Source organism: Lepidothrix coronata, unplaced genomic scaffold (genome assembly GCF_001604755.1).
Source record: "Lepidothrix coronata isolate B3197 unplaced genomic scaffold, Lepidothrix_coronata-1.0 Scaffold302, whole genome shotgun sequence".
In the NCBI taxonomy this organism is placed as follows: domain Eukaryota; kingdom Metazoa; phylum Chordata; class Aves; order Passeriformes; family Pipridae; genus Lepidothrix; species Lepidothrix coronata.
This window is the reverse complement of record NW_016690482.1, coordinates 535,988-561,731: the sequence shown is the minus strand read 5'-3', so window position 1 is coordinate 561,731 and position 25,744 is coordinate 535,988. Positions and strand designations below refer to the sequence as shown.

Sequence of the window (25,744 nt, the reverse complement as noted above, 5' to 3'; positions counted from 1 at the left end):
ATCCTTCAGATCCTTCCAACCCAAACCATCCTGGAATTCCATAATCAGCTTTCCCCCTCTCTGGGCATTTATTTCTTTCTTCTGCCTTGGGAATAATCGGGATTAGCTCATTTTAGTATCCCTCCTCCCAGGAATGATCCCTCCCCAGCAGAGCACTGGGATTTCCTCTTTCTCCTCCCCAATTCCCTGTCTGGTGGGAATTCCTCAGGGGCGTTCCCTCCAAACCTTTAGCAGGGAATGCGTGGGTTTCCTGTTGGAGCATCCAGCTTTTCCTTGGCTCTTCCCTGGGCGCTCCTGTGCGTGGCAGAGCTGGATTCCGGATTCTCCAGCGCCCTTGGCACCGGCAAATCCGACCATCTGCGTCCGGCGGCTCCGGCCGGTCCGTCCATTCCCCAGGTCTCCGCGGCATCTGCGGCTCCCGCTTCCCGCCGGGCTCTGCTGGAAGCAGGATTTGCACCGGGATACGGGGAGGGCCGAGAGGTCACAGCTGTTAAAGCCGGGAAAGCAGGGAAAAAAAGAGCGGAGGGGCGTTCCCGAGCTTGGCACGGATCCCGCGGCCACCTGTCTGGGAGCAGCGGCGCTTTTCCGAGCCCGGAATATTGTTTTGATGGAAAATAATTTCCTTTAATCCTCCCTCCTTCCTATCCCTCCCCCCAAAATAAATGGGGATTTAAGAATTGCTTCTGGAATTGTTGGTGGTGGTGGATTCAGATCCAGGCTCTCCCCCAGCGTTCCTGGGATCCTCGGAGCGTCCAAACGGAGGCAACGAGTGATGAATCTCCGGGGAAACCCCAAAGCTATTCTGGTTCGGGATGTTTTCCTATGGAAAAAGGTTTTCTGGCTCAAAAAGGAGGAGTTGGGAGTGCGGGAGTGGCGTCTCCGCTGCTTTAAATTCCTCCTCAAACACAAGGATAAAAGGGGACAAAAGGGAAAACGTCCCTCATGTCACAGGAAGGGACTTTTTGGGAGTCGTGGGAGACAGCGGGAATGTTTCCCTGTTCCCTCCCTCCCTCTAACAAATTCCCAATCTCTTCTGCACCTGAAATCCCCCCATTCCAACCCAAAACAGGGCTCGGTGCTGCTGCAGCAGGAATTGGGGCACAGGCAGGTGGGAATGACGGGAAGATGCCGGGAAGCTCCAGCTTGGAAGTGCAGAGCAGTGGGATTTTTGTCCCCATCCATGTAAAACCGGGTGTGGAATAGAGGCATGGCTTTGGCAAAGGGAGCTAAAAAGTCGCATTTCTATTTTTAGTGTTTATATTTTCTTACTTCTGGTGGTTTTAGTTTCAGGTTTTGGCATTTTTGGTTCCCATTTTTAGCATTTCTGGCAGGGAAAAATCTCCTTCCGCTCTTTTCTCTTAATACTTGGGAAGCCTGGAATTTCCTTTCCGGCTCCAGGGGTGGGGATTCCCACCACTGCCCTGGGCAGCTGTGCCAGGGCTGGATGACCCTTTCCGTGGTGGAATTTTCCTTGATATCCAACCTAAACCTCCCCTGGCACAGCTTGAGGCCGTTCCCTCTCCTCCTGTCCCTTGTTCCCTGGGAGCAGAGCCCGATCCCATCCGGCTCCATCATCCTGTCAGGGAATTGTTGGGAATGAGAAGGTCCCTCCTGATCCTCCTTTTCTCCAGGCTGAGCCTCCCCAGCTCCCTCAGCTGCTCCTGCTGCTCCAGCCCCTTGCCAGCTCCATTCCCTTCCCTGGAGGGCTCCAGCCCCTCCGTGTCTGTTTTCCTGAATTCCCAGGGCTTTAGGAATAAAAAAAACCCAATGAAGAAGGAGGAGGAAAAAAAGACTTCCTTGGACAACACGTGGAGGTGTGGGATGAGAATCATGGAATCCCAGAATGGTTTGGGTTGGAAGGGACCTTAAAGATCATGGAATTCCACCCCCTGGATGCCTCCTGCTATCCCAGGTTGCTCCAACCTGGCCTTGGACACTTCCAGGGATGGGATATCCATGGCTTCTCTGGGCAACCTGCTTCAGTCCATGAGGACTGACCAGACACACTGTCTCTGCTTGTAATTCCTGAGGTCAATCCCAAGCCATCGATGGATTTGTGGATGGATGGGGGGGGCAGTTGGGCAGCGCCGACCTTATCCCGGACCCACTCCCTGATCCCAACACATCCCAGCGGGCACCTCCTCATGGATCTGCTTAATTCCCACCTGTGCCACCCATGAGACACAACCCTTAGGGAGGGCAGAGTCCGTGATATCCCACCCCCCACAGCTCCAGAGGCCGGGATCAATCCGGGAAGTCGCCTCAGCGAATCCTCCGCGTGAAACCGGGCGGGAATCGCTTTTCCAAGGAGCCTTTTTTTTTTCCCCCTGCCTTTATGAAACTCAACTCCTATTTTCCCTTTTTTTTTTGTTTTTTTTTCCTTTTCTCCCCCACTTTCCGTGCGGGTGTTTTTCCCAGCTTTCCTCGGGATGAGAGCAGCCGGTTACGACTCCCGGCGGTCGCTCGTTTGGATAATTTTTTACTTCCCGAAGCAGGACGGGGAGCTCGGTGACTTATTACTATTCATTTCATTGCCATGCAGTAAATATCGATTCAGCTGGGCCTTTTCAATTTAAACCACTTGCCGATCCCGGAAAAATACTGCCGGCCTCTGGAATTGCGCCTGTGGATCCCTTTGGCCCCTCGTTAGCCGGGAAGCGCAATTCTTGGATCCCTTTGCTTCCATCATTTTAATGAACGGAGCTCCCACGGAAGGGGAGGTTTGTAGGCTCGGCTCGCGGGGAGTTCTTAATTTGGATTTTTGTAGGTTGGTTTTTTTTTATTTATTTCAAGGCATTTCGGTCTCTTCCCGGGATTTTTCAGCCGTGGGATGAATGGAACGGGTTCATCCCCTCCATGGATTTCTCCTGTTGCCTGAATGCCAAGGTTTCCAAGGTTTTCCAAGGTTTGGGAAGAGGGAGAAGGGTGTAATTAGCAGAGGTCTCGTTAGCTGTGGGCTAATGACTTGTGGCTGCCTATGGATAACAGACATTCCCAGGGCAGAATTCCCCATGGAACCAGCTCAGTCAACTCACAGAGTGTTGCTCCGACATCCTGAGGAGGTGTCGGAGCCCATCCTTGAGGGATGGGGTTAAAATCCTTGGGAAAGGTCTTGGGTGCCAGCAGGGCTCGTGGTGGTCGGAGATGTTGCCCATCCAAGGATGAGCCCGTTGGATTTTTCCGGAGCTTTCCCTTCCCCTTCTTGGATCTTTCCATCCCCACGGTCTCCGGTTGAGCCCTTTGGAGCACGAGCTCCTCACCAGGAGAATGTGAGGTCCTGATGTCCACATGTCCGGAAAAATCAGGACAAAGTCCTTCTCCAGCCTGTTTATCCAGAGGTGGGAGTGGGATGTGGGCGGACACGGGATGTTCCCGTGGGATTTGAGGGAAACTAAATAAAATCAGACCTAGAGGGTTGAGAATTATCAATTTTTGGGGGGTTAATCAGTGGGGAAGAAACCACTTGAGGTGGTCTCAGGAGGAGAAGAGGAGAAGGGTGAGCTTGACCAAGAACACACAAGGGGGAACCTTGGGAATCTTCCAGTTTGGGAAGCTCTGGGTTCACTGGATCAGTGTTAAAATGGGATTTAAAGGAGCAGAGGAGTAACTGAGATGTTCTTCACCTTGTGCTTCCTGCAGCTCTCAACCCTTGATGGACTTCCCTGAAAATACCCCAAAAAAACCCCCTGGGATGAGCCTTCAAACCGGAAAAGGGAAGAGCTAAAACTCCCCATAATTAAACAGCACTTTTATTTTACTCAATCCCCGCTTCTAGGCCGGTTTTAGGGCCGGTAGCAAACCGACTTTGCAATAATCAATATTTTTTTTTTTAAGGTTTTTACAGTTTCCTGCATAATTCCAGCCGGGCAGTCCCGTCTCCCCCGGTGGCTCGTGGTTAATCCCCCGTGGCCGTGAAGGTGACCGCGGGTTCCCTTTGGGAGGGTGGATTTTTTTTGTCTGCTGAATTCAGGGAATTTATCCTTTTTTTTTTTATGCAAAACCTGAGGGTGATAATATTCCTCAGGTAGCCTCAGGCTCACCTCTTACCGCAGATGAATGGGTATTATTTTAATACTGAGATTAATGAGGAGTTGCTGAAGTCCGGCTGGAAGTGTTCCTGGATGGTATTTGAGGGCTTAATTGGAGTGGAAAGGACTTAATTGGACTTAATTGGAGTGTGGAAAGTTCTGGGACAAGGCAGAGCTTCTGTGGGACGTGGACACGGGTTGGGTGCCAGCTCGTGTGGGTCCCCTTGGAGTCCCCTCTGTGCCCTTTGGGATTTTTGGTTGATTTGGAGAATTATCAAATCCAGTGGGTTGGGTTGGAAGGGACATTAAAGATCATCCAGATCCAATCCCCTGCTGTGGGGAGGGACACCTTCCGCTATCCCACATTGCTCCAACCTGGCCTTGGACACTTCCAGGGATCCAGGGGCAGCCACAGCTTCTTTGGGAATTCCATCCCAGTCCCTCCCCACCCTCCCAGGGAGGAATTCCTTCCCAATATCCCATCTAACCCTCTGGCAGTGGGAAGCCATTCCCTGTGTGCTGTCCCTCCATCTCTTGTCCCAGGTCCCTCTCCAGCTCTCCTGGAGCCCTTTCAGGCCCTGGAAGGAGCTCTCAGGTCTCCCTGGATCCTTCCCTTCTCCAGGCTGGACATTCCCAGCTCTCCCAGCCTGGTTCCAGGGCAGAGGAGCTCCAGCCTTTGAAGCATCTCCATGGCCTCCTTTGGAATTTCTCCAGCAGCTCCACATCCTCTTGATGTTGGACCCCAGAGCTGGATGCAGGATTCCAGGTGGGGTCTCACCTGAGCAACACAGAGAGGCAGAATTCCCCCCTTTCCTGCTTCCCACACTGTGGGACAAGCCCAGGACACGGGGAGGTTTCGAGGCATCAAATATTTTAATTTCCCAGAATCCAGGGATTCTGGAACCCAGCGACAGTAAATCCCATTCCCATCGGGGCATTCTCACGGCCTGGTTCATCTTGTATTCCAGGGAACCACTCCATGCTTCCCAAAGCCCGGCAGCGAGCTGGAGCTTTTCCTTCCGCCCCGGTTGTGCCGCCCGGGAACACGATCCCGTTATTGCATCCTCGGTGGTGGAGTATTTATGATGGGAGCTCTGGATGGGGTTTCCCCTGGATTGAATTTCAGCAGCTGGCAGGGTTTGGAATCGCTCCCACCCTCCCCAGAGGTCCCTTTTTTTGCCTGTCAGGACACGCTGCAGCCTCTCACCTGTTCCTTCTCATCCCTCGATTTAATCCCTGGCCACGGACACAACCCGACCCGGGGGGATCTCCGGAATTCCGACATTTCCCTGCATGTATGGATTGGCTTTCTCCTCCCCCTTTTTTATTCTTTAATTCTTTTAATCCTGCTGAATATTCAAGGGGCGTAAAAGGTCACTTAATCGTGAGCTGTCACCGTGAGGACTCTCGGTGCCGTGTGTTGCTCTTCCTTATGGCTCCCGAGGAAAATCCGGGATGCAGGGAAGCGTTTCTGATGACTGGGGAGCAGCAGAGCTGTCATTGCCTCTTCCTGGAAGCAGGAGGGCAGGTTTGGGGGGGGTTTTCTGGTGGTCACCTGCTGGAGGTGGAACCTCTTGACCAGGCTCTCGTGCATCGTGTTGTGTTCTCCTGATAGATGGGAGTGTCCATGGAGATGCCCCATGGGAATTTTGGAGCCTGCCAGGCATGGGGAGGTGTTCCTGGGGTTAATGGGAGGTGTATCCAGGTGTATCCAAGGTGATGGAGCCCAACCAGTCCCACCAAGGTGCAGGGGAACCTCAGGAGCTCCCAAGCCTTTGGTGTGTGATGTCCCTCAAAGGAATTAACAAACCCATGGAAGGGTTTGGGGCGAAGGGACCTTCAAGATCATGGAATTCCAACCTCCTGCCACGGGCAGGGACACCTCCCACTATCCCAGGTTGCTCCAAGCTGCCCTTGAACACTTCCAGGGATGGTGCAGCCACAGCTTCTCTGGGAATTCCATTCCAGCTCCTCCCTGCCCTTCCAGGGAAGAATTCCTTCCCAATATCCCATCTAACCCTCTGGCAGTGGGAAGCCATCATCTGGACATGGTGGTTGGCAACTGGCTCTGGGTGGCCCTGCTGGAGCAGGGGGCTGGACCAGGTGACTTCCAGAGGTTCATTCCAACCTGAACCATTCCGTGTCTCTCCTGAAAACCTCTGGGGTTGCTGTTGTTGATCCTGGCACGTCCTACCTTGGATGTCCAGGAAATCCAGGGGGATTTGAGGTTTGCCCAGAAAAACTGTGGCTGCCCCATCCCTGGAAGTGTTCCAGGCCAGGCTGGAGCAACCTGGGATAGTGGGAGGTGTCCCTGTCCATGGCAGGGGGTTGGAATTCCGTGATCTTTAAGGTCCCTTCTGACCCAAAATGTTCCATGATTTTATGATTTCCCATCGAAAACCAGCCCTGGGCAGGTGGTTGGACTCTTGTGCTGCAAACCCCGAGGTGAACTGGTCTCCCATGAACCCCGGGAGTCCTGGAATCCTTTCGGATCCAAGAGCTCCCACTCCCACCTTTACTCTCCAAAACAGACGCTTCCAAACCCACCCTCAAACTCCCTATCCTGGATTTCCCTGCTGGGTGATATCCCCTGGATCTCAAAATCCCCAAAGCCCCTGAATCTTGAGCGATGGGAAAGACAATTCCCTTCTTCTCTGCTCTGAGTCCGAGGTGATTTTTACGTTTTCCCTTCATTTTGGGGGTTGGTTTTGGCCTCCCTCCCCCCCGGCTCAGCGAGGGTCAGCGCTCCCGTGTCCCAAACACCGGGTTTAATTTGCTCTTGGATATCTGTTACGACTCCAACCACTTCCCCAGTCAGCACTTAATTGGCAACTCGCTTGATTTAACAGCGTGGGAGCCGGCACCGGAAAAATGGCCGGGATAAATCACTGCCTGACGCCAGAAAATAGATATAATCTCAACATTAACGACATTAATAGTAGCAGGAGCCGAATTAAGAAAGCCATAAAGGAGAGGCAGGAGAGGATAAATTACAGCCATCCCGCTGCTGCTTCTCCAGGCTCTGCTTCCCGGCCTCTTCCCGGCCGGGATGGTGCCGGTGTTGGCCTTTGTTGGGTTGGGGTTGTCTCTGCTGGGGACACAGAAAGGAGCAACACCCCCAACTCACACCTTTCCCATTTTTTGGGGGCAACACCAGCGTTGGTCTGATCAGGTTTAGTGTCCTACTGTTGATTTTGCTGGATGCAGGATGGGGAATCCTGGGTTTAATTCCTTCCCTCCGTTGGCCCCTCCGGGGTCTTTTTTGTGGTCACATGGATTCTCCAGATGATTGTTTTGGTTTGGAGAAAGGAAGGCAAGGCAGTTCCTGATGATGTGGCTGGAGATCTTTGTAGGGCTCTTTCTTTGCTCCTCTGCATGTGGTGAAGTGGCCAATTCCCAACTCCTGGAGAATCCAGGGCAGATCCCTCAGCTTCTGGTTTCCAGGTGTCCGTGCTGTTGTTCCCAGTGGAAACTGTGCCTTTCCTGATTCTCTGGGTGACCTTCACGGCTTCTCCTGCTCCTCAGGAGACCCAGGGAATGTGTCCCTCCAGCTTTTGAGTGCCGAAATCCATCTCAGCTCTTCCAAAATCCATCTCCGCTCTTCCAAAATCCATCTCCACTCTTCCAGCTGTTGCTTTCTCCGCTTGTGCCGGCGCTTTATGAAGTCGGAAGGGCACCCGTTTGGTGGTTTCTTTTCCCTTTAAATCAGTTTCAAACCCAGCTTTGATTTTAAAGGTGATGTTTTTAGGGTTTGCTGTAAACCCCTTGGAGTGGAGATGCTCCATGGGGAGTTATCCCGGAATTCCGGGATGGATTCGGAGGCCGAACATCCTTGCAAGGGTCAAACCCTCGGTGGGAACACTGGTCAAGAGGTGCCAAATTTTTGCCTGGTTGCATGCCAGGAATGTACCAGGGCAGGGAATGGTGGCCCTGGAGCATCATAAAAATCCTTTTCCATCCCTTTTTCCATGGAAAAATGTGAAGGGGGGGATGACGATGCCACGGAAGTCGCCTCGGAAGCTCCGACCTGAGGAGGGTCGTGGCAGTGCCGGGAACTGGATGCTGGTTTGGGATTTATGTGGGTTTATTTGGGAAGTTTTTCCTGGTTTTCTTGTTTCTCTGGAGATTTTGGGGAGGTTTTTGGGAGTTTGGGAGCTGCTCCAGGTCTGGTGCCAGCAGAATCCTGACTTATTTGGCCTTTGGGCACTCATTGGAAACAGGGATGTTTCTCCAAAGCTCTAGTGTACCAAAATTTGGGATGGGTGGCTTTTACACCTCAGAACCTTCCAAATCCCATAAATTCCCCCCCTTTATGCCAGTTCCCCCCCCCCCAGTCCCTGATTTAGGGCCTCTTGGTGCCGTTTAGAAGCTTTGGGGCTTTATCTGATTTTATTTGTTATTTTATTTATTACCAAACTTATTTTATTTAGTTCCTTTTATCTTATAAATTTATCTTAATATCCATCTCTTCATTTATAATTTTTCCTATATATTTAACTTCTTTATTTTATATTTCTCTAATTACAACTTTATTATTCCGGGATTAAGTGTGGATCCTCTTCCTTTACTGCTTCCACGAGAGCTGGAATGGCAATTCCCAAAGCAGGGAAAGCTTTAGGAAAACTCACATCATGGAATCATCGGATGATTTGGGTTGGAAGAGACCCCTGAAGGTTCTTTAGAGAAATAACCTGGGTTTGTTGTTTATTCCTTAAGTTTATTATAAGGCAGGAAAACCGAGGGAAAAAAAAATCCTGATTTCTCTGCCCTGATTTCTCTGCCTTTGGAGCTAAATTTCATTTTAAATTTTAATTAATTAAGGAATTTTAAGTTTAATTTTCAATATTCATCTCCACAGATGTGGATCCATCCCTAGTCCAAGCCCCTGCAGCCGTGTCCACGGGCGAGGGGGAGTTTCTAAGGAATAATTCCCTTTCTTTAACCTTTTCCATGCTCAGGGAGTTCCCGGAGCATGTTTTTTTCCGTGGAATCTTGCTCCTGGTGCGAGATATTGGCTTTAATTAAAATCCATCAGCTGTCTCGGCTCTTCAGGGTGTTATTATTGTGTAAGAAAAAGAGGATTTCGAACGGAAATATCCTTGGAAAAAGTAATTTTCCCGGTGTTTTTGGGAAAGCAGGCGGGAGGGAAAAGCTCCCATTGGGATTTGGGTGATTTTTTGGGATAAGTATTCAAAGCCGAAGCCGTTTTGGGTTTGGCATTGAAACGATCCCCAGGAATTAGAATTCCTGTGATATTCCGGGGCACATCCCGAGCTCTGGGATGGGATTTACTCTGGGATATTCCAGAGCACATCCCGAGCTCTGGGATGGGATTTACTCTGGGATATTCCGTGGCACACCCAGAGCTCTGGGATGGGATTTACTCTGGGATATTCCAGGGCACATCCCAAGCTCTGGGATATTCCAGGGCACATCCCAATCTGGGATGGGATTTACTCTGGGATATTCCAGAGCACACCCAGAGCTCTGGGATGGGATTTACTCTGGGATATTCCGGGGCACACCCAGAGCTCTGGGATTTCCTCTGGGATGAGCAGGGGAAGGAATGTCTGTGCCGGGACAGGGGGAGGTCTTGGACTTTCCCTAGGAAGGTACCTCGGAGGGATTAAGGATTAAAGCCCTTTCCCACGTGGACACAGGTCCTGGCACTTCCCAAAGAACACATTCCACGTGGGAGCACTTTTAGATCCACGCCAGTAATCGGAATTAAACTGGGATGAGCTCGCTCCCGTCTCCGGAGCTAACGGGGGCAGGAGGAATCTAATTAATGGGACAATAGTTCCCGCTCTTCCCGGCGTAATTACTGATCCGCCGTCGGAAATCCGAGTATTAGGGGATGTCAGCAATTCCATTCTCCCGCCGTAAGCGGTTTAACGGGACCTTGCCGGAGGGGGGGGGAATTTGGGCTCAGGGGTGACCTACCTTGAGAAACAGCTTCCCTTGGGGAATCTTCTCCCAGGGGAATCTTCTCCAAGGGGACTTTTGTCTCCCCTCTCTCCAGGGAGAGGGGTTTTTACAGCCCAAACTTCCTGGAAGCATTTCCAAGGATCCTTCCGTGGATCTCCGTGGGTGGGATCGGAGGAGTCGGTGGAGGGAAGCCAAGGAAGGTGGATTTTGGGATTTGGATGTCACAAAGGGCAGACAGGACGTGGGGAAACAGCCTCAAGTTGCTCCAGGGGGGGTTTTTTTTGGATGTCGGGGAGAATTTCTCCATGGAAAGTGTTGTCAAGGCTTGGAGTCAGCATTCCTGGAGGGATTTAAAAACCATGTGGATGTGGCACTTGGGGATGTGGTTTAGTGGTGGATTTGGTAGTTTTCAGTTGACAGAATCCCTGAATCCCGGAATCACTGAGGTTGGGAAAGGCCTCCAAGATCCCTGAGTCCAACCTGTGACAGATGTGCCACGTCCAGGCTTTCCTTGGACACCTCCGGGGGGGGACTCCAACCCTTCCAGTGCCTGAGCACCCTTTCCATGAGGAAATTCCTCCTGATGTCCGACCCCACCCTTCCCTGGCACAGCTCGATCCTCTTTCCTCTCCTCCCATCCCTTGTTCCCTGGGAGCAGATCCCGACCCCCTCTTGGCTCCCCCCTCCTGTCAGGGAGTTGTGGAGAGCCAGAAGGTCCCCCCCGATCCCCCTTTTCTCCAGGTTGGACTCAACAATGTTAAGGATCTTTCCCAGCATAAATGATTCCAAGATCTTGGAGGTCTTTTCCCACCAAAGACTCCGTGATTCCAGTTCTGTGAGCTGGACGCGGGCTGGGATTGGGTCAGAAGGGGAACTTATGGAAGTTGGGGAGCAGGAATCCGAGCTCCTGGAAGCTCTGGAGGAGAGATGGGAAAGAGCCTGAAGCACAAGGAGCTGAAGCAACCCAAGGGAGATGTGGGATGAAGGGGGGAACTGAAGGTACGACCTTGAAATGAAGGAGAGCAGGGATAGACGGGATATTGGGAAGGAATTCTTCCCTGGGAGGGTGGGGAGGGACTGGGATGGAATTCCCAGAGAAACTGTGGCTGCCCCATCCCTGCAAGTGTCCAAGGCCGGGTTGGATGGGGCTTGGAGCCACAGTTCCTCTGGGCAACCTGTGCCAGGGTCTCCCCATCCTCCCAGGGTGGAATTCCTTCCCAGTCTCCCATCTAACCCTCTGGCAGTGGGAAGCCATTCCCTGTCTCCTGTCCCTCTATCCCTTGTCCCCGGTGCCTCTCCAGCTCTCCTGGAACCCCTTTAGGCCCTGGAAGGGGCTCTGAGGTCTCCCTGGATCCTTCTTTTCCCCAGGCTGGACATTCCAGCATTCCCAGCCTGGCTCCAGAGCTGAGGTTCTCCAGCCCTTGGAGCATCTCCGTGGGCTTCTCTGGACTCGCTCCTGCATCCCCACGTCCTTCTCTCCCGTCTGTCTCCATAGGACAATTCCATCCCTGCCCTTCCCAATCCTCCAGTGCAGGAGGTCACAAGGCGGATTCTTTTTCTGTTCTCCATCCTTGGCACATGGAGCTGGTTTTGTATCCAGGCTCCTCATCTCCCTTGGGAATGAATCGGGTTCCAAACAATAGCGGGGATTTAGCTCTGCTCTCCGACCGGGAACGGCATCTCCTCTGTGCTTGGGAAGGCCTTGGCAGCATTCCAGAACTTTTCCTGGCACATGGATTCACCCTCACCGAGCACCTGAGCCCGACGGAGCTGCCAAGGGCAACCTGGAGCCTCCGCCGGGGGTTTTCCCGGAGACACTCGGGAGATGGAAGGGAAAGAATGGGGTTGAATGGCTTCCTGAGGGAATAGATCCAGGGGGAGGAAATAATGAGGCACTTGAGGGAAGGGATTGTAACCAGGACAACTGGAGCGAGTCCAGAGGGGGCCACGGACTCCAGAGTGATTTTCCCAGCGCAGACCACCCACAGTCAGTCTTCCCAGCAAAACAAGGGAAAGGGAATGATGGAAACCTCTGGGAAAATACTGAGTAGAGGAGCTGGAAAACAGGAGCAGGAATCCAGGCACCAGATTCCCAATCCATTCCATGGATCACTGCATCACCTGGAGCAGTTTTCCAGGTGGAGAGAACACAGGCAGGAAAATACCGTGGATGGTGCTTCTTCCTGGAATGCTGAGCTCATCTCCCATTCCTGCTCCATCCCAGGGCTTTACAGGGACAAACAACTATCCAAGACATTTCTCCTGTTTTTCCCAAGCCCTAAACACAATTTTATGGGAATTGGAAAATAAATCCAACAAAATGCAGCTTCCTGTGCTGAGAGAGGAGGTGTCGGAGACCTCAGGGAATCACGGGATCCAACTGTGGATTCCCAACAGCAGAAGGATGTGGAGCTGCTGGAGCGAGTCCAGAGGAGGCCACGGAGATGCTCCAAGGGCTGGAGACAGGTTGGGAGAGCTGGGAATATCCAGGCTGGAGAAGGGAAGGATCCAGGGAGATCTTGGAGCCCCTTCCAGGGCCTAAAGGGGCTCCAGGAGAGCTGGAGAGGGACTTGGGACAAGGGATGGAGGGACAGGACACGGGGAATGGCTTCCCAGGGTTAGATGGGATATTAGGAAGGAATTCCTGACTGTACAGATGGTGAGGGGCTGGGATGGAATTCCCAGAGAAGCTGTGGCTGCCCCTGGATCCCTGGAAGTGTCCAAGGTCGGGTTGGAGCAACCTGGGCTAGTGGGAGGTGTCCCTGCCCATGGCAGGGGGTTGGAATTCCGTGATCTTTCCATCCCTTCCAACCCAAACCATTCCAGGATTCCATGGAATGTTCCCCCTCAGTTTAGGGGAAGGTTTTCCAGCCCTTTGAGAAGCCACTGTGAGAAGTTTGGGATCTTATTTTCATACCTGGGTGGAATTCCAAGTGGAATTCTTGGAGGAGAAAACTTTCTCCAGCCTGCCCAAGGTTTGGAAAAGAGACATCCTGTGGGATGTGGAAATTGGGGAACTGATAAATGTTATCCTGCATTTTGCAACTATTTTCCTTTCCCAAGCCGGGGGGATTTGTTGGGAAGGGACAGTTTTATTTTAGGTAATTAAGGAGCTTAAAAGGTGCTCATTGAGATTCCAGGTTTTGAAAACTAAATGAGATCCAGGCTGGATTATTATTTATTTATTTAATTTATTTTTTTTTTGTCCTTGAGATTACACATTAAGCTGCATTTGAATGGAAATTCAGAGTCCATTGAACCAAATTAAAATAGGTTTGCGTTTGGTTTTTTATTTTTTTAAAGTGTTTGTTTCGTGATTAGAGCTAATTATCGAAAGGAGGGAATTGTTTGGGGATGAATTAACGGGATTTTCGCTGGTCAACATGGATTTAAAATTAAAGGATTCCCCGTTTTTATGGTTGCATGTTAGGAAAAGGCACATTCCTTCCCGTTTTTTCCATTTCCAGTCCCTTTTTTTTCAACCTCCAATATCATAATCAGCCAACTCAATTATTCCAATAATCCCAAGCAGGTTCTTTAAGTAAATTAAGTCCTGTTAAGTGTTTATGTGAGACCTGACCTTTTTATTTTAAGAAGGAAAGCTCTAACATTGATAAAAATCCCATAAATCATTTTAATGGAATGACTCCCTCTTTCCTGTGGGTTTTTGGGATCCTCAGGTGGGTGAGGAGAGAGAGACATTCCGGGAAATCGGAGCCACTTCCAGGGAGAAGTTGTGCAGCACCTCAGAGAGTTCCTGGTGGGTTTGAGGAGCACTTTTAATCCTAAATAACGGGATTTTTGTGGAAGTATTTCTCCCAGCTCAGGATTTTGCGTTGCCTGTTCCCTGCCGGCGATTCCCGACGCTCTTTCCTCGGGAATTCAAATGCCAGCATGCAAATGTGATTTCTTACTGTATGTAAGGATTACTTCCACAAAAAAAAAAAAAAAAAAAAAAAGAAATAAAATGAAATAACTCTAAGCTGAGCCTAAAGAAGATTCACCAGGAGGAAAAGAAAAACCGGCCTTTAAGAGTCGCTTGTATCGCCCTCGGCGCCGGGAAATCCTCTCGGCTTCATCCGGCTCAAACGTCGCCGGGATGCTCCCGCTCCGCTCTTGGAGCTGGATTTCATTTATTCCAGGCATCGAATACTCCCAGAATTTTATGTTTCCAACATAGGTGAGGTTTTGGAGGGGTTTGGGCGGGGATTTTTAGGATCGGATTATCGCGGGGTGTTAAATCCGAGGACTTGTTGCTCCCCCTCGCTCACCCGTCTTGGTTTGGGAATCTTCCCGGGTTGGTTTTGCTTTTTTATGGATTAATTTAAGAGGGATCGTGTTTTTCCAGCTGCTGGCTGAGGTTTCGGTGGGTTTGTGACATTCTGAGCAGCTTTGGAGGAGAGGAAAGGGCGTGGATTTGGCCTCCGCTGCCTTTGCTCCCGTTTGTGCTTTGGGTTCATCAGTCTGTTGGAAGCAACATTCCCATTTCCTAAGGGATTTTCCTCCGGAAAGGTTCAGAGGAAGGAGCCAGCTTTTCCAACTTCCAAGAGACGTGAAGTTGGTTGAGGAGGGAAGATTGGAGAAATTTTGGGACCAGGGAAGTGACTGTTCCCCTGTGCTGGGACCGCTGAGGCACCTCCAGTCCCGGGGGAGGTTTTGGGATCCCCAGGCACAGGATATTGAGGGGCTGGAGCGTGTCCTGGGAAAGGAATGGAGCCGGGAAGGGTCTGGAGCACCAGGAGCAGCTGAGGGAGCTGGGGGGGCTCATCCTGGAGAAAAGGAGGCTCAAGGTGGGGGAATCCAGGGGAACAGGAGGGTGGAGCTGGGTGGGATCGGGCTCTGCTCCCAGGGAACAAGGGACAGGGTGAGAGGCCTCAAGTTGTGCCAGGGGAGGTTTAAGTTGGATATTGGAGAAAATTCCTTCCTGGAAAGGGTTGTCCAGCCCTGGCACAGCTGCCCAGGGTGGAATCACCGTGCCCAGAGGGATTTAGAAGCCGTGTGGATGTGGCACTTGGGGACATGGGTAGTGGTGGCCTTGGCAGTGCTGGGTTGACAGTTGAATTCCGTGATCTTAGAGGGCTTTTCCAACCTAAATCCTTCTGGAATTCCACAAAGGATGCAGCAGGCCGGTGTTTAATCCTGGGAAAGAGAAACCAGACGTGGGCACCGGGAGTGTCTATAAAGCACCAGCATGGAATGTTCTCCCAGAGAAAGTTGCTGCTTCAAGGGATCCCCTGGAAGAGCCCAAACCTCAACCTGCAGAACCATGGAATGGTTTGGGTGGCAAGGGAATGGAAATCATGGAATTCCAACCTCCTACTGTGGGGAGGGGCACCTCCCACAATCCCAGGTTGCTCCAACATGGCCTTGGACACTTCCAGAGATCCAGGGGCAGCCACAGCTTCTCTGGGAATTCCAGCCCAGCTCCTCCCCACTCTCCCAGGGAATAATTCCTCCAGAATATCCCATCTAACCCTGGGAAGTCATTCCTTGTGTCCTGTCCCTCCATCCCTTGTCCCAAGTCCCTCTCCAGCTCTCCTGGAGCCCCTTTAGGCCCTGGAAGGAGCTCTCAGGTCTCCCTGGATCCTTCCCTTCTCCAGGCTGAACATTCCCAGCTCTCCCAGCCTGGCCTTGAGTGTTTTATAATCCCAGGACCTCCCTTTGCAACACTTTTAGCGCCAGACTCCGATTTTCCGGTCCCGTCCAACCTCCGATGGCTCCGCCACCGTTTTTACACATTTTTCCAACCTCCCTCCAACCCTTTTTTTCCATTAAAAATGTCTCTTCCTGCGGGGAGCGAGAGAGAGACACAACCCTCACCCTCGTGCAGCCAAGGTTAGGGGGATAAATTCGGGAGCGCCGTCGCTTCCGTCGGGACTCGGTTTTCCCGTGGGGGTCGAGGGTGGGAGATAATTTGCCGGAGTATTTCCAATGGATTAGGGATGGATTTGAAGGGAAGAGTCGGTGGCTCCCGTTACAAAGGCTCCAAAGTCAAGGCGCCGTTCACAGCCCGGCCTTCATTATCCACGCTTAATTCCTTCCCTATTTTCCGGCGTTAATGAAATTTCCTGCCGGAGCCGGGAAAGGCCGGGAGGACTCTTTAGATCCACGGGAGAGGGAATTAGGGAATTAGGGAATTACAAGCCCCCCTCGTGTCGAGGGGTCGGTTTATTCTCCAGGTGCTTGGCCCCGCTCTTATCTCCTTGATTTGATCCTCCTTTGTCTCCCCGGTCTCCCTTTCCGAGGGAGACAATTCCATGGAGGAAAAGCTGCCGGATCCGGAGCAGACGGAGCTGGTGGGGAGGGGGTGGTGTTGAGGCCACATAACTTGGGAGCAACGGCTTGGATTTGGAGGGAAAGGCGGTTTTCCGACAGGGGAATGTTGGGAAGTTGAGGTCCCTCCTCGCTCTTTGGTGTGGGCGGGATTTTTCCATAAAAAAAGGTGGTTTTCCTTTAATTTTAAATGTCTTTGGGCTTCTGTAAAGAAAAAAATACTTAATATATATAAATATATATATTTATAAATATATATATAAATATAAATACATTAATACATAATATATAATGTAATATATAATATATATTATATATAATAATATAATATAATGTAATATATAATATATATAATGTATTGCATATAATAATATATTATAATATAACATGATATATAATAAATATAATATATATAATATAATAATATTATTATAATGATATAATATTGTTATATTTAATGTACAATAGATATAATAACAGTTATAATAAACATAACAAAGATTACATAAATACAATATATAAGAATATAATACATTTAACAGAATAAATATTTTAGTATAATATAGCATGATGTGATTTAATATAATAAATATAGTAAACATAATAAATATAATAAACATAATAAATACAGTAATTATTATGAATACTCCATGTAATATAATAAAAGTATGAAAACTATTATAAATAATATATATAATAGTTATATTGTGATATTATTATCTATTATATGTAATAAATGTAATAACAGTCATAATAAACATAAAGATAATATAGATTTATAAGAGTATAATACATTCTACACAGTAAATATTTTAATATATATAGTATAAATACAGTCATTACTATGAATACTGCTAATATAATAAATAATAGTTTAATATATATTATAAATACTATATATTTTAATATTATGATTATATATAATATATAATAGATATGACAGTTATAATAAACTTAACAAATAGTATAAATATAATATATAAAAATATAATAGATGCAATAAATATTTTAATATATAGTGTAATTTGATATAATTAATATAGTAAATATAATCAATACAGTAAATATAATCAATACAATAAACATAATAAATAGAGTATTAAAATACTACACCTAATATAATAAATATTATAAATGATATGTAATTTAATATTATTATTATATATAGTATATAATAGATATGACAGTTATAATAAACTTAACAAATAGTATAAATATAATATATAAAAACATAATATATTATACACAATAAACATTTTAATATATAGTATAATTTGATATAATTAATATAGTAAATATAATAAATATAATAAAGGTAAATATGTAATATATAGAAATATATATGTAAAAAATATAATGAATCAATATATAATAATATATCTAATAATATTATATAATATTAAATGCAGATAGAATAAATTAATAATAAATACAATAATCATTATGAATATTCCACCTAAAATAATAAATAATAAATATAAAAATATTCTAATAACTAATAGTTATTAAAATTAAAAATAAATATAAATATAAACATATAGATGAAAATATAACTATAAAATTAAATATAAAAATAAATATATAAAAAATTAAATATAAATATAAAATTAAAAATAAAATAAAAACATAAACATAGTTATTAATATAAATAATATTAATGTAAATTTAAAATTAAAAATCAATATATATAAAATTAAATATAAATATAAAAATTTAAAATAAAAATAAATATAAATAGCAAAGACCCCTGGAGAGAGGATGGAGCTGGGTTTTGGGACTCCTCTCATCCCAGTTGGGGGAATATTCCCATTAAAGTTGAATTTTTTGGAAGGAGGGTTTCCAGGGGAGGAGCTGGGCTGGAGCAGGAGAATGTCATCTGAATCATATTAATGCACATATAAAAATTTATATTCCTAATCTCTTGATTTATTAGCTCTGGATAATACGTGTAGATATATATTTATAGAGGTATAGATGGAGTTGTGTGTGGAGATAGAAAGACTTGTCTATAAGGATATCTGTAGAGAATTCATATTTAAATATATAAAATATAGATATTAAAATAGATATCAATATATTTATGAGGATATTTATATAGGTTTTAATGTATTAAATAAAATAGAGGTGGGTTAATATATACAGATATATTTATATTTAATATATAGGTATAACTCTATAGATACAATATCTTGTATCTATAGATATATATATCTATATATGTAGATATATATATCTATAGATATAAACTTAAATATAGATATACATCTTATAGATATATCAGATACATGTCTATATATAATCCATTAATATCTATATAGTTTATTCTCCCCCCCTCCAACAGACTTAAGACAAATATGATATATATAGAAAATATCTATATATTACATCTATCACCTATATATATATAACTGAATATACATAATTGGATATATTATTATATGTTAATATATATTATCAAGAATATAAAATACTAAGAATAAAAATACAATCCAGGACTCATATCTCATAATTTATCTCTGGATATTATTAAGTATATATGTTGAATACTTCTAGATAATAGGATCTATCTATCTATCTATCTATCTACATTTTTATATATACTATATATATATTTTTTATATATATATATACTTAATATATATAAAGTTTATATATAAACCTAATGTATGTATATACTTTATACAGATACTTTATATATGTATTTTATGTGTATATATTTAAGATTAATTAAATATATATACATAATTGAATATATATATTCAATAATATTTCAATAACAGAAAATACTAAGAATAAAAATACAATCCAGGCCTCGTATCTCATAATTTATCTCTGGATATAATTAAGTATATATGTTGAATATTTCTAGATAATTGGATATATATATGCATATATATTTATATATATACACTATATATATACACTTAATATATATACTTAATATATATATACTTTTTATATATACACCTTATGTATATATATACACTTTATAAATGTATTTTATATATATTTATATAAGATTAATTGAATATATATATGTAATTGAATATATATTCTTTATATTCAATAATATTATCAATAATATAAAATACTAAGAATAAAAATACAATCTAGGACTCATATCTCATAATTTATCTCTGGATATAATTAAGTATATTTGCTGAATATTTCTAGATAACAGGATATATATATGTATATATATTTATATATATACTTAATATATACATACCTAAAATATATATTTAATATATATATACTTTATATTTATACCTTATGTATATATATACTTTTTATATGTATTTTATGTGTATATATATATATATATAAGATTAATTTAATTTATATACCTCGTTGAATATACATAATATATAAACTTTATATATATATATACTTTATGCATTTATATACTTTATATATATGCTTTATATATGTATTTTATGTATATATATATATATATATAAGATTAATTGAATATATATATGTAATTGAATATGTATTCTCTACATTCAATACAGATCAATAATGTAAAATACAAAGAATAAACATACAATCCAGGCCTCATATCTCATAATTTATCTCTGGATAATTTTGAGTACATATGTTGAATATTTCTAGATAATAGGATATATATATGTATATATATTTATATATATACTTAATATATATATACCTTAAATATATATTTAATATATATATACTTTTATATATGTACTTTATATATATATGCTTTATACATGTATTTTATGTATATATATATATATATATATATAAGATTCAATATATGTATTCATTGTATACATTGAATAAAATCTAGAGAGAATTGACAGATACAAGGCCTGGAGAATACAGCTAATAATATAATAAGCATAGTAAATATTAAAAATATAAATATATCTCATATTTTATCTCTGGATATTATTAAGTATATATTTCTAGATAATAAGATATATATATGTACATATATATTTATATATATACTATATATATATTTAACATATATACTTTATATATATATATACACTTTATATATATATATTATATGAAGGGGTTTTTTAATGCATATATATAAGATTCAATATATTTATTCATTGCATACATTGAATAAAATCTAGAGAGAATTGATAGATACAAGGCCTGGAGAATAGAGATAATAATATATAGATTTATTTATAAAAGAATCTCCATTTATTGTTCTTTGGAGTACACAGATCTCGTATTTCAATGCGTGGACTCAGGGTGTATATTCAATATATTCAGTAATTTGTGTCTCTGTATTGGGAGGGATGTGTGTTTGTATCTCTGTGTGTGATCCAGAGATAATTCATGGACAGGACTTATGGAATTAGAAGATTTTCCGGAGCCTCCTGGAAGGGACTGATGCCGTTCGGGATCCCAAAAGCCTTCGGCACTGGAGACCCTGTGGATGGACAGGGACACCTCCCACCATCCCAGGGTCATCCAACCTGGCCTTGGACACTTCCAGGGATCCAGGGGCAGCCACAGCTTCTCTGGGAATTCCATCCCAGCCCCTCCCCACCCTCTCAGCCAAGAATTCCTTCCCAATATCCCATCTAACCCTCTGGCAGTGGGAAGCCATTCCCTGTGTCCTGTCCCTCCATCCCTTTTCCAAATTCCCTCTCCAGCTCTCCTGGAGCCCCTTCAGGCTCTTGAAGGGGCTTCAAGGTTTCCCTGGATCGTTCCCTTCTCCAAGCTGGACATTCCCAGCTCTCCCAGCCTGGCTCCGGATGTTCTCCAGCCCTCGGTGCATCTCCGTGGGCTCCTCTGGATTCGCTCCTGCAGCTCTATGTCTCTCCTGTGCTGATGATCCCAGAGCTGGAGGCAGAATTCCAGGTGGGATCTCTGGAGAGCAGAGCCGGCGGGGAGAATCCCCTCCCTTGCCCTGCCAGCCCTTGGATATTTGATATCATTTGATATCATTTTTATTGCCCACCTTTGGTTGCTGATAAAGCCACAAGACCTTTCGCCAGGTCCTGCATCCAACACTGGATTTTCCAAGGTTTTCCATTAAATTCTGGGTGGTCTAAGGGTGACCCAAGTGTCCCTTGTGCCACTGACACCTTCACCCAACGGCGCCACCCCTGTGGCTCTTTATGGATTCCCAGGACTTGATGCTCCTCTCTGGAGCTATTCCACGAGGAGCAAATCCCGGGAAAACTGGAAAGCAAAGACAGCCTCTCCTTTATCCAATCCCCTTCCCCCAAAAAACCCGGCAGCGCTTCCCTGGTGGAACAACAACCTTTGGGAATGAACGGGCTGTCAGGGCGAGCCTTCGGAATTGTAAGCATTCCGTTTTTCCAGCTCGCCTTTCCTCGGGAGCAGGCGTTCGTTTCAAGGAGACGCTCTCCGGGGTTTGCATCCCGCTGCTAGGATGGGGGTTGGATCTTAATTTACGGATCTTCTCTGGCTAATGCGCGGTTTTATGGACGTTCCGCTAATAGCATTACGGGCATAGTTTGGGCTTAATGCGAAATTAGAGCTCCAATTTGCATAAACAAATTACTGTTTGGATTAGCACTAAATGAGGAAGGCGGCTGATGTCGGAGGAGATTGGATTCGGCTCTGTTTGGATAACGGGGGATGGAGGGAAAAGCCGGGAAGGCTCCGGGGTGGGGCGGGCGGTGCAGGAGGTGTCGGGTGGGTTTTGGGTGGCGAAGGGACAAATTGTCCCTCTGGGATCTTTGGCAAGACAGGGGAGGTTCAGGTGGGACATGAGTAGGAATTTCTTCATGGAAATGGTTGTTAAACGTTGGAAGGGGCTGCCCGGGGAGGTGGTGGAATCCTCATCCCTGGAGGTGTCCAAGGAAGGACTGGACGTGGCGCTCGGTGCTCCAGGCTGGGGGACAACGTGGGGATGGGGCACAGGTTGGACTCGATGATCTCAGAGGTCTTTTCCATGATGATTCCATGGTATTTATCCCTAAGGTGCCACTTCAGATCCTTCAGGATAATGTTATGGGATTATTTTGGGCTCCTTATGCCCTGGATTATGGTTCCCGACCCGTCACCATCCCACTGCCTTGTTATGGGATTTGTGGATGTAGGGAAAGGTGGGAAGGTGGGAACAGGTTCCCAATGCCACCCACTGAACCCCACTTGTGTCCCAGCATCTCCTGCAGGTGATAGATGGAGATGGGAATGGCCTTGGGTGACTTGTCCTGTGCAGGGATCATAAAATCATGGAATGCTTTGGGTCGGAAGGGTCCTTAAAGACCATCTCCTTCCAACCCTCTGCCATGGGCAGGGATGTCACTTCTTAGACCAGGTGGCTCAAAGTCCCATCCAACCTGGCTTTGAGCACTTCCAGGGATATCAAAGCTTGTAGAGCTCCATAAAACTTGGTTAAGCTCAGGGAAGATCCCACATTGCTGATTCCATCATGGGATAAAATCCACATTTCCCTGTTTGCTGAGGGGGCTGGAGCTGCAAGCCAAGAGTTGGAGAGAGGCCTTGAAGGTCATTTTTTTTGGTGTGAATTACTTGGAATCAGAGCTTTTCCTCCCTGGTTTTTCCATACATCCCCTCCATTCTAGTGGAAGGTGTCCCTGCCCCTGGCAGTGGGGTTGGAATGAGATGACTTGGAAGGTCCCTTCCAACCCAAACCATCCGGTGAGCATCTGATCTGAGGGTTTGCTCATGGAGCAGCACTTTTTCGGGATATTCTCCCTAATTTGGACTCCCCTTGACTTTCTCACTCTCCTGCAGGTCCCTGTTGTTGAACCAAACCCGACCATCTCCCCAAGGTGCCAAATCCCAGCCGGCGCCGCCACGGTGGAGGAGCAAAGGCTTCCGCTGCATCGGCGGCGTCCTGTACCGAGTGTCGGCCAACAAACTCTCCAAAACCTCCAGCACCCCCGTCAGGAGCAGGGACCTGGGCACCAAAACCCCCAGCAGAGCAGGTGAGCAGCAGGATTTGTCCCGGTTCTCATCCAAAATCCATGGAGTGAAGTTTTTGAGCCGTTTATTCCCAGCCCTTGGCATTGCTGTTCATCCTCCAGCCTCGTAGGAGAGCGGATGCCAAGGGGATGGGCATCCCGTGGGTGCCAAGAGCTGTTCCTGCTTTGCAGGAGCACCAAAGGGGAAACAATGTTGAAGAAATGGGATGTTTAAGAAAATTGATGTTTTTCTTAAGCCGGGCTTAGTTCAGGCTCGTAAATCTGCGTCGTTAAACTCGGTTCTTCTTAGAACCCGAGCAAAGCCTTGAGTGACTTCAAATGGCATCACAAGGTCGGAGATGCTCATCAAACCCTGTTCAATATTGACCAAAAAATTTGGGAGGATCGTTGTGCAGACAACCCTAAAAGACAGAATTCCAACACAGCTCCCAACTTCCCGTTGAGCTTCACTTAAATCTGTGTTTCAGCTGGATTTGAGACCTCTTAGGGAAGAGCAGGTTTAAAGTGGGTTTAAACTCTTTTTTTTTTGAGTTTCTGCTTGGTCTCAACTATTTTTGCTCCATCACTGGTTTACTGAAGCTTTTTGGGGAGAGGTTAAACTGGGAAAACCAAACCCAGGGAGTTATTTTTGAAGGATATTTCTAATTTCGCCACTTTTTTTTGCTTATTCTCCTTCCTCTTCCACGTTGGGTTTGGAACCATAAAACCTGAGGAACCGTCGGGATTTCCGGGTCATCTTCCATCTCTCCCCATAATTCCTCCTCCTTCCCGAGGGGGAATTCCACAGGCACTGGCATCTCTTCCTTTGGGATAACTGGGGCTGGTTTGTGTGTTCTCGTCATCTACAAACCTTCCCACATTTACGCAAGGTTTTCAACACTTGCCAAAGTTTCTTTAAAAGACAGGGAAAAAACCAGCTTTTCCTTCCCTTCCGGCGCCAGACTCCGTGTGTTTGGAACAGCGGAGAGAAGGAAAACGCTCCCGATGGTTTAATAACTCGGAGTTTGCTTCCAGTGGCTTCTGATTTTTCCATTTCCCTGGATTTATCGGGGTGGTGTTTTGCCTCCACAATAAAGGAATGCGATACTGGTTGTCCCTGGCTGATCCATCTGCGTTCCCATCGAGGAATTTATTGATGACGAGTTAAAATTTGGTCCTGGGAATGCACTTCCTGCACCCCTTGGATGCAATCCTGGGATTCCCAGGAGCGATGGAGTGTCTCATCCATCTCCTGGAGCAACGGGAAGAGCGGGAGTTTGCCGTGGCTTTTCCATAACTTCCTTCGTCAGTGATGGAGAGACATGGAAAACACTCACTTTAGGAACCAGGGAAGTGTCACTGTCATTCCAGGAGTAATTTTTGGGGAATGTTTTGGGTGTAAAAACCCTCCCCCTGGAGCGATTCGTGGGGCAGCTGCTGAGAACTGGGAACTGTGCTCTCGTCACACCTGTGGATCCGCTCCCAAAGGAATTCCCGCTACTTCCACGGAAGCCCACAAGCGAAATGCAGGAATAACACAAACCACTGGATTGGGAGCTTGGATTTGGCCTAATTTGTAGCTCCATCAAGGATGGAGAAGCCTCAAAACAGAGCTCCAACAGTCACCGCTCATCCCAGCACAGGACAAAGATGCGGAATCCCACATGGAAAAGCCCTTTTCCTTGGGGATAATTGGCATTTCAACAAGGATACATTTTTTTCCCTTTGGAGAAGCGTTAGGAAACGGGCAGTGGGGTGGCGTGGAAGTTAATTAAACAAGCAGAATAATTGGGTTTCCTTGCTCCCAAGGAACCTTCCCTTCCTTCTTACCCGCTAAAGAGTTTTTCAGACACTCGAGGAATTTCCATGAAATCCGGGAAGGAAGCAAAAGGTCCTGGGCAATGTAACGTTTCACGAGGAAAAACAGAAGGGAAAAGACAAGATTGAAAGCAACAGAAACCAATTTAAGGTTGGACGTTGTTCGGAAACGGGCCCTGACCCCAATCTCGGCATGGCTCTGGAGGCAGGAATTGCATGCCGGCAGCTGGGGCTCACTCCAAGGGGTTTTCCAAGTGTCCAGGCTGCTTTTTTCCGTGGGCAAATCCTCCCCTGTGTGATTTTCCTCATCCTCCAGGGAGGTTTTGAGCTCTTGGGAGGTGCTTGGTGGGAGAAAGGCCGGTGGGTTTGGGGAGGTGAAGGCGGGAACCGGCCCCTGGAGCAGTGGGATTTTGTTTGTTGGGATTTCCAGTTTTGATCCGTGGCTGTTGGATCCAGAGCCTTGGATTGCTGAGCTCCCAAAGGCGGAGGTTTAAGCCTTCTGCAGCCAACACGTGTCAATCCCTTGGCCCCCTTTGAGCTCAGTCCCTTGGGTTTGGGATTCTTCCATCCCTTGACCCCTTTACAGTCAATCCCATGGGTTTGGGATTCCTCAATCCTTTTTGAGCTAAATTCCATGGCCCCTTCAATCTCAGTGCCTTGTCTTTGGGATTGTGGGATCCCTTGGCCCCTTCAGTCTCAATCCCTTGTTTTTGGGATTGCTCAATCCCTTGACTTCTTTGAGATCAATCCCTTGGCCCCTTTTGGGGTCAGTCCCTTGTTTTTGGGATTCCTCAAACCCTTGAC

At 45.9% G+C, this 25,744-nt stretch overlaps 1 protein-coding gene across 1 annotated transcript in view; it reads left to right on the top strand.

Moving 5' to 3' along the window:
* Positions 1-25,744, top strand: part of ZC3H3 (zinc finger CCCH-type containing 3) — a gene marked incomplete at its 5' end in the record, with an annotated part of 128,187 nt that overhangs the window by 63,849 nt on the left and 38,594 nt on the right. The window contains one exon of the mRNA XM_017837377.1: positions 22,953-23,146. Within this exon, the coding sequence (XP_017692866.1) occupies positions 22,953-23,146 (194 nt within the window). The remainder of the gene's footprint in view (positions 1-22,952; positions 23,147-25,744) is intronic.